The 14,440-nt window shown below is 50.6% G+C and overlaps 1 protein-coding gene across 6 annotated transcripts in view; it reads left to right on the top strand.

Moving 5' to 3' along the window:
* The window catches only part of NRDE2 (NRDE-2, necessary for RNA interference, domain containing), a 54,367-nt gene that overhangs the window by 31,329 nt on the left and 8,598 nt on the right, over positions 1-14,440 (top strand). For 4 of the 6 annotated variants that reach the window (XR_014312845.1, XR_014312846.1, XR_014312847.1 and 1 more), the window contains exons 8-13: positions 2,098-2,218; positions 6,165-6,340; positions 8,753-9,139; positions 9,885-10,777; positions 11,831-11,969; positions 14,184-14,255. Coding sequence is in view for 2 of the 6 variants with exons in the window: in XM_082734903.1 (XP_082591029.1) it covers positions 2,098-2,218; positions 6,165-6,340; positions 8,753-9,139; positions 9,885-10,777; positions 11,831-11,969; positions 14,184-14,255 (1,788 nt within the window). In the remaining 4 variants the exon portion in view is untranslated. Of the gene's footprint in view, positions 1-2,097; positions 2,219-6,164; positions 6,341-8,752; positions 9,140-9,469; positions 9,513-9,884; positions 10,778-11,830; positions 11,970-14,183; positions 14,256-14,440 lie in introns of all 6 variants that reach the window. The other 2 variants (XR_014312848.1, XM_082734902.1) reach the window with 1 other exon arrangement.

Raw genomic sequence — 14,440 nt, 5'->3', positions numbered from 1 at the left:
AAATTGGGTTAAAGAATATTGGTTAATATTAGTATACCTGATTAGTCGTATAATGAGCCAGTTAACAAAATTATTTTAAGACACGGTGTGCTGTTTTAAGACTATGCCATGCTATGGAAATGAACCTTGGCAGAGCGCAGGGGCCCTGGGTGTGTGGTTGCCGGGTCAGGATCAGAATGGCCCTCATCCCAGCCCTTTGCTGACGTTGGCAACCGGTGACGAGAACAGTTCCTCTCGGGGAGGGCGGAGCCCGGGACCGTGAAGCAGGGAGCCACGCCCCTCAAGTGTCCGCAGAGCCTTCTGCGCGTGCTCTTAAGGCTTTTCGTACTGGCGCTCTTAAGGCTTTTCGTACTGATAGCACCTGTAGTTCCAAAGCATTTATCAGACAGCTTTGAAATAAAACTTTATCTTTGAGGACATTCTGTATCTTTAAAACGAGAGATATTGTTAAAAGACAAAGTAGTATAGCATGAAAGAAGCAGAGGTCTGGTCTGTGTTTCTTTTTTTTTTTTCTTTTTCTTTTTCTTTTGACATTTGACAGAGAGCATGAGAAGGGGGATCTGCAGGCAGAGGCAGAGGGAGAAGTAGGTTCCCCGCAGAGCAGGGAGCCCAACGTGGGGCTCGATCCCAGGACCTTGGGATCATGACCTGAGCCAAAGGCAGACGCTTAACGACTGAGCCACGCAGGTGCCCCCCGGTCTGTGTTTCTACAGAGAAAGTAAATTGATTGTAACTTTTACACTTAAAAAAAAAACAACCCCACCCTTCTTTTTCTGGAGTGTGCTTTCTTCTATCCTCTTGTAAGAACAAGACTGCGAAGAGGGAATGTGGTCTTTCTAGCTCCTCTTCCTGAGGTGGCTGTCAGGCACTTGGTAGGGGGCCTGTGCCCGGCCCATTGCCCAGCCCTGCCCTTCCGGGGCTGTCCTGGACACAGCCCTCTTGCAGGCATGCGTGGCACTGCCCCAGGCTCAGGCTGGACCGTCCTGCGGCTCCTGGCCCACAGCATGCCCCTGGAAGCCTCGTCCTCTTCTAAATGTTTCTTATAGAAGCTTTCCTTAAGCAAGTGGTTAGCTCACTTTTAAAGTCCTTATTGTTGAGGTGCCCGGGCAGCTCTTTTGCTTAAGTTCCTGCCTTCAGCTCAGGTCATGATCTCAGGGTCCTGGGATCGAGCTCCATGTCAGGCTCCTTGCTCAGCAGGGAGCCTGCTTCTCCCTCTCCCTCTGTTCCCCCTGTCTGCTGCTCCCCTGCTTTTTTAAAAAATAAATATATTTTTTAAAAAAGAATTTAAACCGCTAAAAAAAAATAAAGTCCTTATTATCAGTTGACCACATGGTTGCTTTCCTGTTCATTGCTGGGTTCACAGTCTGGTTTGTTGGGAATTACTGCACTGAATTGGTCACTGCACACAGTAGACCTGATGCCCAAATGCAGGAGAGTAGAGGTGTGTATAAGCTCTTCTGCTTTAACACACAGACCTTTTTATTCACCGGGTGCCTGCCACACACAGCACTGGGCCTGCAGGTGTTTACTGAGCCCCCACTAGGTATTGGGCACTGTGCCAGGTTTTAGGAACACAGAGTTGAGATGTCACGCCCTCAACAGCCCTCGGTCTGTCCTGTGGAAACTTTGAATCCCCTTCTCCTTGGAAGGTCTTGGAAGCAACATGATTTCAGGTCTTCAGGGGTCCAGTGGCTTTAGGGGAACGGGCTGTATTCCTGTCCTCAGTTGGACGGGCCTCCCAGGGTCAGAGCTGGGAAATCATTCCTCTCCTACCCAGCTTTTCGTAGACCGTGGCCAGTCTTTTTGTAACAGACTCTCAGAAGTGGTGGCCCGTCACTCTGCTGTGTCTGATTGCTACAGGTCACAAGGCCCAGCCCACACTCAGGGGTAGGGTCACAGGGGGCTGTCTTGGAGGCCACCTACCATACTAGCTCATTTTTTTTTTTTCTGTTTTGGGGTGTATCCTAAATCTACTGGAAACAGGGCAAGCAAGGCTTCAGCCACGAGCCCCTCTTGTGCTGATGAGAACACACTTGGCTCAGTGGTGCAGTGGTTTTGTCCAAGCTGGGCTCACCTCCGTATTTTAAACCCGAACAGGTGGAGTTCTTTGAGCCCTTCTGGGACAGCGGGGAGCCCCGGGCTGGGGAGAAGGGCGCCCGCGGCTGGAGAGCGTGGATGCAGCAGCAGGAGCGAGGCGGCTGGGTGGTCATCAGTCCAGGTGAGGCCCCTCTCGGCTTGGATGCACACGCCTCTGCCTTTGTCTTCTGGAATGTGTTGTCATGTCTTCCTGATTATTTGTTTATATGTATAAGCTCTTCTGTCAGTCCTTAAGAACGTTGTAGAAACATCAAAATATCAAAAATATGCTAAGTGGAAGCGTTGGGAGAATATAGACCGTCTGTCATCCTTAGGGCCTTTAGGCAACGCCCCCGTCCTGCGGAGGCTTTGAGTTTCCTTCCAGAGGAAGGAAATTTCATTTTTCTTTTCAAAAAGTTGTTCAAGAAGTAATCTTGTTATGAATCCCCCTCCCCCCATTTAGTGTGTCCTAAGGACAGTCTTTCTGCTTTCTTGGCAGTGGACAGACCATCAGGTCCTTTGAAGCACTCTTCCCTACTTAGGAATACTATAAAATAATTGTTAACTGGCATTTATGTGACTGTCATCCAAATGACCCCAAACTCTTTCTGGATTTACATCCTAAGACAGTGCTGTCCAGTAGAAACATAACTCAAGCCACCAAAGTAACTTCACATTTTCTAGTCGCCACATTAAAAAATTAAAATGGTGAAATTAACATTGAGGATATATTTTGTTTGACCCAGTATGTTAAAACCTTAATATTTCAATGTGTGACTGTTAAAAAAAAAATGAGATATTTTGCCTTTTTTTTTTTTTTTTTTTTTAATATGAACTCTTTGAAATCTGGAGTGTATTTTACACTTTACGGCATGTTTCATTCAGACTAGCTGCTTTCAAGTGCTCCATAGCCACGCGGGTACGGCTGCCATCTTGGTCAGCACCATGCCCGGCTCTTCAGGAATTGCTTCTCCCCCTGATTTTGTTGAAAGTGAGAGGGAAAGCGAGGCCCAGGCCTGTCTGGCTTCTTCTCACAGATGCCACCTTCCTGGGCCTTGGTTTCTTCAAGGAATGAAAACTTGGTACTAGCCCTGGTTCTAGGCCAGGTGGCATCTCTGGCCCTTTGGGTGTTGGGAGTTGTTTTTCTCTGTGTGGCACTAGCAGAGTCAGGCAGTCCTCCCTTAGCTCGGCTACTTTCCTGGAGTGTTCCCTCCCAGAAAGAACCGGCATCACTCTCAGGCTAACCAATGATTTCATATGTGAGGAAAAATAAGTTGCAAGGCAAAGTGGAAGTAGATATTACCCTTTTAGCTACTGCTAAAGTCTGCAAGACCACATGAAGGACCCCAAAATAGAAGTCTTTTTTCTTTAAGAGAGAGAGTAGGTGGTGGGAGGAAGGGCGGAGGGAGGGCCAGAGGGAGAGACTGTCAGGCAGACTCCCTGCCAAGCGTGGAGCGGGACACCAGGCTCAGTTCCACAACTCCAAGGTCACAATCTGAGCTGAAATCAAGGGTCAGACACTCAACCAACTGAGCCACCCAAACTCCCCAAGAAGTCTTTTTAGTAGTGACTTTTGAGTACCAGCTCAGGGTGGTTCTCTGTTTTTAGGTTTTTGTTTTTTGGTTTTTTTTTTGTTTGTTTTAATGAGCATGTCTTCCTAGAATGCACAGAATCTGCGTTCTTTTTTTTTTTTTTTTTTTTTTTTAAAGATTTTATTTATTTATTTGACAGAGAGAGATCACAAGTAGGCAGAGAGGCAGGCAGAGAGAGAGAGGGGAGAAAGCAGGCTCCTCGCTGAGCAGAGAGCCTGATGCGGGACTCGATCCCAGGACCCTGAGATCATGACCTGAGCCGAAGGCAGCGGCTTAACCCACTGAGCCACCCAGGCGCCCCAGAATCTGCGTTCTAAGGTTCATCACATTCTGCATTTCTATGAAACTGAAGTAGAATTCTCACAGCGGTGTCCCGGGAACACTGCTTCCAGAAAACTAGTTGATAACTATTCTTTGTTTTTCCTTTATTTTTTAGTTTTCTTTGTCCCATCTTGATGAGGTTGGCATTTAGAGAGTAGCTGGTATTTATCATTGATTCTGAGGCATTTTTTCATGTATCGCTACTTCCTCTCTCTCACCCTCATTTTCTCTTAGTCTATATTGTTATATATTTATATGTGTCTTTCCAAAATCATGTAATCTTTGGAATTTATAATGTAATAAATACAGATATCTAAGCTAGATATGTGACTCACAGGATAATTTCTCTTAGGGTGAGAGTTTTTATCAGTGTGATTAAAGAATTACCTTGCATGTACGTCTTTAGAAAAAGGTGATAAATGGTTAAATTTTAGTTTTCTTTGAGAATTCAGAAGAGCGTTTAGATAGAATATTGGATTTAGAAAGTTAATACATACTTCACACATTTAAATTCTGTGGAGTTTTTGTTATTTATTTTTTAAAAGATTTTATTCACTTGAGAGAGAGTGCATGCACATGCACAGTCGGTGGGGTTGGGGGTTGTGGCGAGGGAGAAGGCCTCTCAGAAGGATCTCAGAAGTCCTGAGATCGAGCCCTGAGTCCCTGTTCAGCGGGGATCCTGCTTCTCCTCTCGTTGCTCTGCCTGCTGCTCCCCCTGCTTCTCCCTCTTCCTCTGCCTCTCCCCTGCTCATGTTTTCTCTCTCTGACAAATAAATAATTTTTTTTTAAAGATTTATTTATTTATTTGACAGAGAGAGATTACAAGTAGGCAGAGAGGCAGGCAGAGAGAGAGAGAGGAGGAAGCAGGCTCCCTGCCAAGCAGAGAGCCCCATGCGGGACTCGATCCCAGGACCCCGAGATCATGACCTGAGCCGAAGGCAGCGGCTTAACCCACTGAGCCTCCCAGGCGCCCAATAATTTTTTTTTTTTTAATAAAATCTTTAAAAAAAAAGAAAACCTTTAAGGAGCTCCCAGACTAGTCACAGGACTGCGCTATTTTGCATTCCCACCATTGGTGCACAAGAGTTCCAGTTTCTCCATATTCTCACCAACGTAGGTTTTCTGTGTAATATACTACGATTGGCTTTTTTCCACTTAACATCACCCCCGAGATCCGTCCGAATTGCTGCACACATCTGTAGTTTTTCAGGGTGATTTACTGTGAGTAATGGTCCATGGTGTAGATGTCAAATTTCTCTGTTAATCTACTGAGGGACGCTGGGAGTGTTTCCAGAGATTGGCTGTTATGAATAAGGCTGCTGTGGGTATTAGTGTTCAGGTGTTTGTGTGTATGTAGGTTTTCATTTTTCTGGGATCAGCATCCAAGAGTGCAGTTGCCGGTCTTGTAGTAAGTGCATGTTTAATTATATAAGAAACTGCCCACTTGTTTTCTGGGTTAGCCATACCATTTTCTAAACACTATTTATTTTTAAATAGTAAACTTTATAGAAGACTGAAGAATTTTCTCCTCTCCCGTTTTGCATGTTCAGAGTAAGGAAACAAAGTGAAAGTACAGGGTATCTTGAATTGACTTTTTTGGAGAAGTGAACACAGGTTGTGATCATAAGGCCACTGGCTGAAAATCCCGATGGCTTTAGGAAATCTAAACCCGTGCTGTTACTAAGTGTCGTGTAGCTTTCTGGAATGGTGTTGTCCAGTACATTAGGCATTAGCCATATGTGGCCGTTTTAATTAAATTAAGATGAAATAAAGTAAAAAATTGAGTTGTGCTGCCAGCTACATTTCAGGTGCCCACTAAGTCACATGTGTTGGTTGCTACCATAGTAGACACATAAGGTATATAATAAGTCATCATCATAGAAAGTTCCGGTAGTGTTGTTCTAGAATAGGTGTGTTCCCATTTTAATTGCTGTGATAACATTACAGATCATCTGATTCCATTGGCTAACTGCCAGGGTTTTTTGGGAACCTGACTGGTGATAGGAGAGTCCCTCAGTGCCTCGGAGTCCCTGAATGTTCCAGAAGGCTGGGCCTGGGTCTTACTCATCTTGGCACTCCAGAGACCCACAGGAGGTGGCATCACAGACTGGTGGAATGTGAGTGGTGGTTTTATTTGCTGGTGAGGTGTGAGCTAAAAGTTTTGTTCTCATCTAGATGATGACGATGATGAGCCAGAAGACGAGGACCAGGAAATCCGAGATAAGAGTCTGCCCAGGTGGCAGATCTGGCTTGCCGCTGAGCGGTCCCGAGACCAGAGGCACTGGCGGCCGTGGCGCCCTGATAAGACCAGGAAGCAAACCGAGGAAGACTGTGAGGACCCCGAGAGACAGGCGAGTGTCCCCCCCGGGTGGGAGGCCAGCTGCCGGGTCCTTCTCCTCTGCCCATTTCCACGGGCTTTCCTTGCCTGCAGGAAGCTTGCCGGGTGCTTGGGGCACTAGCCTGGCTTGGGAGAGGTGAGCTTGCTCCTGACCTCTTGTTCCTGTTTCTGGAAATCTCACTGCCCACTGGTGATGTGGGAGTGTGGAGGAACCTGACCGGATAGTTCCTTTTCCCAAGTAGGAGGGAAGGCCTCTCCGGAGATGGTCTTCCAGTTAGCTGTCTAGTTTTTCACATGGAAGCCTGAGGACTCAGGGTTTTCAAGACGTGGTTATGTAGCTCTGTCCACGTTCCCCATCGCACTATTGTATCCTCAGAGAGGAGGCGGATAGGTTTGACTTGGAGGGACAAGGGGACCTGGATATAGAGGCTGAGCTGGGACAGTCGCTACACTGGGGAAGCAGCTCCCGTTCCTGGAGCCGCTGGGGTGCACCAGGCACTTACGTTGTCTCGTTTGCTCTTGTGGAGCGACGTGGCCCGTGCTGCACTGGTAGCTGGCAGCTCTGAAAGTTTTATGTTAAAATAAAGGAAGAGCTTTTACTTGGAGCCTGAAAAGGACCCAGTTTCCTAAGACCTGGCCGTACTGCTTGCCATGCAACACGCTCTAGGCACAGACCAGCAGGTGTTTGCGGTCCTGAGGTTCACGAGCTCTGGCCTGGTCTGTTGTCTGCGACCCTCCTTGTGATTTACGTGCTGCCAGTGTGGGGGTTTTTGCCCATTTCCCTCCCTGCGGGACCACTGGTGCACGGACCGTGCCTTTCCTGTGCTGACTGCTCAGTTGACATTCCCAGATGTCGAATGACTATTTGATGCTGGCTCTTCTGCTCCAGGCACAGCGACCAACACGAGTGCCCAGAATGTTTGAGGAGTGGCAGATATGGTTAGGACCCAGGGAACTGGGGAGCTCCGGGTGGGAAGGAGGGGCCGATGCCAGGGAAGCCGCCGCTCAGCTCTGCGATGCTGCATGCGTGGCCTGCGGCGAGTGTGCACAGGGTGTCCCTTTCCTGGCTGGCGCCGTGCATCAGGAAGAGCAGGGCGTGCGGTGGTCGATGGTTTTCTAGCGTTCAGGGTCACCTGGCCAGAAGTTAGTCTGAGGCTTAGAGTGCCAGTGGTTGTCTGGAAGCTCGTTTCTGGAACAAACTTCCACTCTGAGCAGTTCCTTGTCCCTTAGCTTTTTTTCTAATCAGAGCGTGGAGGAGAGAAGCTTTCCGATGAATTGACAGTTCTGAGGAGGCCCCCAGGGAGTCCAATTTTTCTGTGCTCACGCTTTGGCTTCCTCTCTGCTGGGAGCCTTGGAGACCAAGCAGGTCAGCTGTGCCCTGAGACAGAGGCCAGCCTCTGCGGCCTCACACTTTAAAGTGGCGGCATGAAATCAGCCGCGGACGGGTCCACTGAGCGTTTGGCCTTGAACTGCGCTTGCCACGGCCCATGGCTACTGGAGTCTTCTTCCTGCCTCACTGCTGTTTATCTATCTTTTAGCCTGTTTTTCATTTCTGAAGGCAATTTTGTATGAAGAAGCCACCAAATAATAGAATTCTTTTTTTTTTTTTTTAAGATTTATTATTTTTAGAGAAGGGGGCAGGGATAGAGGGGGAGAGGGAGAGAGGATCTCAAGCAGACTTTGTGCTGAGCGCAGAGCTTGACGCAGGGCTCCATCTCACAACCCTGAGATCAGGACCTGAGCCTAAACCAAGGGTCTGATTCTCAACCCACTGTGCCACCCAGGTGCCCCCAAATAATAAAATTCTTATTTTCTATCTTTTTTTTTTTTTTTTAAGATTTTATTTATTTATTTGTCAGAGAGAGTGAGCACAGAGTGGCAGGCAGAGGCAGAGGGAGAAGCAGGCTCCCCGCTGAGCAGGGAGCCCGATGTGGGACTTGATCCCAGGACGCTGGGATCATGACCTGAGCCGAAGGCAGCTGCTTAACCAGCTGAGCTACCTAGGTGTCTCCTTATTTTCTACCTTAATAAACAGTTTGGGTGATTGTAATTTATTAGAGTAACTACAAAAGCAGTTATGTGTGCTTTCAGGAGTGAGTACGATCCTAGATTTTCTATGAATTCATTAGGCTCCTTTGGAAGGTTTTGGCTTAAGCCCATTCATGGTACTGGGCAGCGTGACAATGCCACCAGCCCCCCGCCAGCTCCCCTCCATCTCTCCGGTGCCTGATGAGGCCTTTGGCTTTTTTGCATCTTGCAGGAAACCTAGCTCTTGTCTGTTTAAAGTTTAATAAGAGTAATGTTGAATCATCAGCACACCCCCATGAAAGGGCCCCAGGAAAAGTCGCGAAGCCTTGTCTCTGGTCTGTCGCAGTGAACAAACTGCACCCCTGAGCGGGCTGCCTCAACCGCCTCTCTGTTACAGGTGCTGTTCGATGACATCGCACAGTCTCTGATCCAGCTCTCTAGACCGGATCTTCAGTTCCAGCTGGTCACAGCCTTTCTGCAGTTCCTGGGTGTGCCTTGTGGCTTCAGCACCCCGGCCTCCTGCGTCTACTTGGCCATGGATGAGAACAGCATCTTCGATAACGGGCTTCATGATGAAAAGCCATTGACTTTCCTCAACCTCTCCTTCAATGGCATCAGCTGTGTTGGCCGCTCAGACCCCCTGGGCTGCCGTCGCTGGACCCGAGGTCACAGTCGAGAGGGCGAGGAGTTCATCCGCAATGTCTTTCACCTTGTGATGCCTCTGTTTTCAGGCCAGGAGAGGTCCCAGCTCTGCTTCTCCTGGCTACGGTACGAGATGGCGAAGGTAACTCCGGCCTCCCCTGCTCCGTGCGGGGGCTTCAGACACGATCTCGGGGCTCTTGGTGTTCCTCAGCACTGGGCTTTGGCCCTTTCTTGTTCTCAGAGCCCCCAGGCTTCAGTATGTGGCTGCCCCTGCTGAGGGGTGTGGGAGGGGCCCTGTGTATGCTGCTCGCCAGTGACTGGAGCTGTTTGTTGTGTTCACTCTTCTGCCAGATGTCTGGGATTATACGAGCAGTTACTGTGAAGACTCAAGCTTAGGCGGGGGTTGGGGGTTTCCGGGTTTATTAAAAGATAAAACAAGCTACTTACTTACCTCACTCTTCATCGCTGTTAGGTGTTTTTCTAGGATGGACTCTTCTGCCCTCTGCTGGCCACTGGTTAGTATTGAATCTTAACGTCCAGAGCTCTGGCGCTTAAATAAACTACACGGATTGCACACACGGGGACATGTTCTGAAAAATAGTGTGTAAGAAAATATGGTGGCCTCCTGTCACTGGAGAAAGATACTTGGACCAGACGAGCCTCGTTTACCGAGGTTTCCAGTGGAAGCCTGGATGCTGTCGTTTGGGGGAGCCAGTAACCTTGGTTCAATCCTGATTTGTTGTCCAGCTCAGGGATCCCACATGATTGGCTACCCTGCGATGCAGGAAGGAAGTGTAGACGCCCGTGTGGCTTTCTGAAGGTGACAGGACAGAGGGGTTGCTTGAAAATCACAGAGCACACAGGAGTCCTTTTCTTTTTACTTCCAGGTTATTTGGTGTCTGCACACTAAAAACAAGAAGAGGTTAAAGTCCCAAGGAAAGAACTGCAAAAAACTCGCCAAAAATCTCCTTAAGGAGCCAGAAAACCGCAACGATTTCTGCCTCTGGAAGCAGTATGCACATCTGGAGTGGCTGCTCGGCAACACGGAGGACGCCAGGAAGGTGTTCGACACGGCGCTCAGCCTGGCGGGCGGCGGGGAACCGAGGGGGTCCGAGCTCTGGGAGCTCGGCCTCCTCTACGCGCAGCTGGAGCTGGAGCTGGAGCTCTCGGCCGATGTGAGGGGGACCACCGCGGCCCGGGCCGTGCACGTACTGACCAGACTGACGGAGAATGGGCCCTATGGGCCCTACTCGGGGCCGGTCTCGGCCGTTCATGTCCTGAAAGCCCGGAAGGCTTACGAGCACGCGCTGCAGGACTGCCTGGGGCAGAGCTGCGGCTCCGCTTCAGCTCCCGCCGGCCCCGCTCACCGCCTCGCGAGCCTGGCCAAGTGCTTCCTGCTCTTCCAGTATGTGACTGTAGGCATCGAGGCGGCCGTGCGGCTCTACGAGCAGGTGTGTGCGGGGCTGCAGGGCTCGGTGTGCCCGGGCGGCGTACTCGAGGCTGTCACGCTGCTGCACACAGGCTTGCTCCGGTTCCACACCAGGGTCCACGTTTACCCCCTGGCTCCCCTGCGCCAGGCGCTCTCAGAGGCGATACAGCTGTACCCAGACAACCAGCTTCTCTGGAGGGCCTACATACAGGTTCAGAGCAAGTCCCACGCAGCCAGTAAGACCAGAAGGTTCTTCGATGCTGTTACCAGGTCCGCCAAAGCCTTGGAGCCTTGGTTGTTCGCGATTGAAGCTGAGAAAATGAGGAAGAGGCTGGTGGAGACCGTTCAGAGGTAGGTTCGGACATCTTGTCCGTCTTGTCCACAAGCCTTTGTGGTGTGTTTGCTGTGACCCCGCTGCCCTGTGAGGCCTCTGGGATCCAGAAGCAAATACGGGCCAGTGCCCAGAGCTCTGCTGTGGGTGTCCTGGTGACGTGGGATGACCTCTTGGAAGAGGACTGCAGTGGCTTTGTTAGGGGCTCTCATGGCTGTCTGCCTGGGCCATGCGTTTGGGCTCCTGAACGTTGCTGATGGCGTGTGGGGGTCCAGTCAGGCATCTGCTGTCTGAGCAGCGGTGGGAACAGCACGATGGGCAAGAGCAGGGGCTCCGGAGTCGGACTGTGGATTCAGATCCCAGCTCTTCCACATCCCAGCTGTGTGGCCTTGGGCAAGTCCCATCCCCTCGAATAGGTTCCCCTTCCGTAAGGTGAACGGTAGCCTCCTGCGAGGACTGCTCAGAGGGGCCAGGCAGGGAGGGGCTGAGCAAGAGGGAGTGTGAGAGAGTTACTGGCCTCTGTTGTTATCACTGGCAATGACAGCATTCCGTTCTACAGGTCAGGTCGTCTCTTGATCCGGTGAGGGTGTGTCTGAAGGTTAAGTGACTATCACAGTGGCTTTGCTCTGACCTCTTATCAGCCGATGACTCAGCGTTGCCTCTGAAGAATGTGTTGCTTTGTTTTTTTATTTCTTCCATTGGGATTTTATTCACTCTATGTCCCCTGAGTCGAAAGGACTTTCCTCCCATCAGGTAGCATTCGCATTCTGCTGAGTAAAGGGTGGGCTTGGCTCTAGAGAGCGGAGATGCAGGGAGATCGTGTGTGAGTTCTAGGTGGACTCTGGCATAGAGAGCACAGAAGCCTGGGCACTGCCTTCCTCCGGCCTTGGAGGGGCCCCATCATGTCTGCAGCCTGCGCCCCCAGGACCCCCAGACCGGGGGATGGCACTGTACCTGACACACTGATCCTGCCGGAGCGGGCACTGGCAGTCACTAACGCTCCTCTTCCGCCAGCGCCAGTGGTGGGGGGCATGAAAACTGGTCTTGGAGAAACACGAGCCTTTGTCTTGCAGGGTGGATGGCAGAGAGATCCATGCCACGATCCCCGAGACCGGCTTGGCTCATCGGATCAGAGCCCTGTTTGAAAGCACGTTGCAGAGTGACCATGGCCGCCTGTGCCCTTTGCTGTGGAGAATGTATTTGAACTTTTTGGTAAGAAAATGTTTAGCGTTTTTGTTTTTCTGTAGAGTTCTGTTGCTTCCTCCGTGTAGGGGAGAATGTGCATAATGACCACCGGCCAGGAAAGCTGGTAGGGCCTACTTTTCCCCCACACCTTGTCAGCCTCGATGAACCCATCCAAGGACCCTGGTGGAGTCATGTCAGGTCGTTCTGGACATTGTGTGGGGGGGGTGCAGGCTGCATCACTCCTGGGGGCTTTGGCAGAGTGATGGGAATGGAATCATCGCTGGGTGGTTCGCAGTGGAACTTCGTGTGGCTCTCTCAGGGTTGACTTCCTCAAGGAACAACTTGGAAGTGGCCTAAGAGCTTTCATTAGAAAGAGACCTTCATTCTCTCTCATCTGTTCATAAGAATTCCCAGGTTCTGATTCTGCTCTGTCGTTAAAGTAAGATTCAAACTAGAATGTAAATTTAACAATGGGTCTTTCTCTCCTCTTGACAGAGGAGCTTTGTTTTCACTCAGAGATGCCATCTGATCGTGTTACTCTGTGTGTGGAGGCTGGAAGGTGCTTCCTGGGCCTCGTGGAGTCTGTGGGTTGACTTTGCCTTTCATTAAGGACCTGGCGTTGGGATGGATAAACCCATCCCATGCACTTCCTGGAATTTATCTGCCAAGTCGCGTGGTTTTTTGGAAATGTAGTCTCCTAGGCCACTCGAGTGTTTCCACTAAAGGCTACTGAATCCCATCCAAGGGATCGCTGATGAATGCTGTACTTTTCAGAAGCCGGGAGTGACCTTCCTCGTCTCTCTGCTTATTTCCACTGGATAAATTCTCAAGGCAGTCAAAGAATTTGAACTTTTCCAATAGAAGCATGACAGAGTTGGGTATCAAGGGATGTGGAGAAAGTAAGCTATGGGTAGGAGCACTTGGGCCTTCCCCATCTTAGACTTCAGACTTCGGCTTGGTGGGCTTCCTCTGAGCGGCGAGGAGGACACGGGATGTCCGGACAGCAGCTTACAGGCACGCTGAGGACGAGGAGGCACAACCTTGCTGGCCGAAGTCGGTATCGAGTTGAACTAATCCAAAAGTCTGTGTGGTTGTTTTTTTTTTAATATGTAAGATTTTATTTATTTATTTGTCAGAGAACAAGCAGGGGGAGCGGCAGGCAGAGGGAAACAGAGAAGCAGGTTCCCAGCTGAGCAGAGCCTGATGGGGGGCTCGATCCCAGGCCCCTGGGATCACGACCCGAACTGAAGGCAGATGCTTAACGGAGCCTAGGCCTTCTCCAGTGGCTGATGGAGGGAATCTGGGAGTGGTTTGCATTCGAGTCCCGCTAACTGATGTAGCTGAATTTGCTGGGTTCCGGGATTATCAGTGAGCCCCACAGATACAGTGCCTAAGAATGGACAGTCCTGCAATTTTTCCTTCTTTCAAGAACAAGAAAACAGTGTCCTAAGTTTATGAGAGGATATTGAAGTATTCTGGTGTGTGAAGGAAGGCCAGCTGGTACTGGTTCCTTGCGTGTGAATTCAGAGAAGTCCAGTTTTGGGAGGCCTGGAGGGGAGGAAAGGCAGGCGTCCCTGGGCTCAGCGGCTGGCTCTGGGGGTGGCGGAGTCCTGTTGTCCCAGGGGCTGGCTATGGTCCAAGTTAGTCTGTTTCTACGGGGCTTAACCTGAGGGAACTGAAAAGGAAGGGCAGCCGTCCCTGGTGGACAGAGAGCCTGAGCCACAGTCTCGAGATGCGTCCCCCAGGTTCTGCGAGTCAGTCCTGTGCCAGAGGCCATGCACCAGCCACCTGGTAGAAGAGCCAGCGGCACCTAGAAGGCTCTCCCTATAGGAATGGGAGCCTGGAGGAGGTGGGTGGGCTGTCAGACTGAAATTCCTGACCAGGAGTTTATTTTTATTAGTTAGGTGCTGACTCGGTGATGCTGGTTGTCTCATTCCTCTAAGGTTTTAGAAAATGGCAAGTGTTACGGCAGACATTGTGTGTGTGTAAAGTCATCAGCCTCGTCTCACACACATGGCCTCGCTCTAGGCACCGTTCTGACACAAGGCACTGTGGTCCCCAGTGGAGGAGGAGGTAGACTGGTCAGAAGTCAGAGGGCCCAGTCTCCTCTGGGTCCATCGGTGCAGGGGAAACACCGCACAGCGCCCCCCCCCCCCAACCCCCATGCAGATCAGGACAGGGTGGTTTCTGTGGCCTTAGGCTCTCTGCCTGTTAATCCTTTAATTCTCCTCTCTGCCTCAGGTTTCCTTGGGAAACAAAGAAAGGAGCAAAGGCGTGTTCTACAAAGCTCTTCAGAATTGTCCTTGGGCAAAGGTAAGTCCCAGAGATCATGAGACCTGCACATGCCCAGTGCCCTTCCAGCCTTGGGACCCACTCATCCCCATCCCTAGGGACAGGGCACATCCTGGACCACGTCATAGGGAGCATGTCCCCAGTGGAGGCTTGGCTGAGGGGCACGTGTGAACGCCCTGTGCGGGGCTGGTGTTTCATGGGAGCCT

Source organism: Mustela nivalis (assembly GCF_964662115.1).
Source record: "Mustela nivalis genome assembly, chromosome: 6".
NCBI classification, from domain to species: domain Eukaryota; kingdom Metazoa; phylum Chordata; class Mammalia; order Carnivora; family Mustelidae; genus Mustela; species Mustela nivalis.
This window is presented reverse-complemented; position numbering and strand designations above follow the sequence as displayed.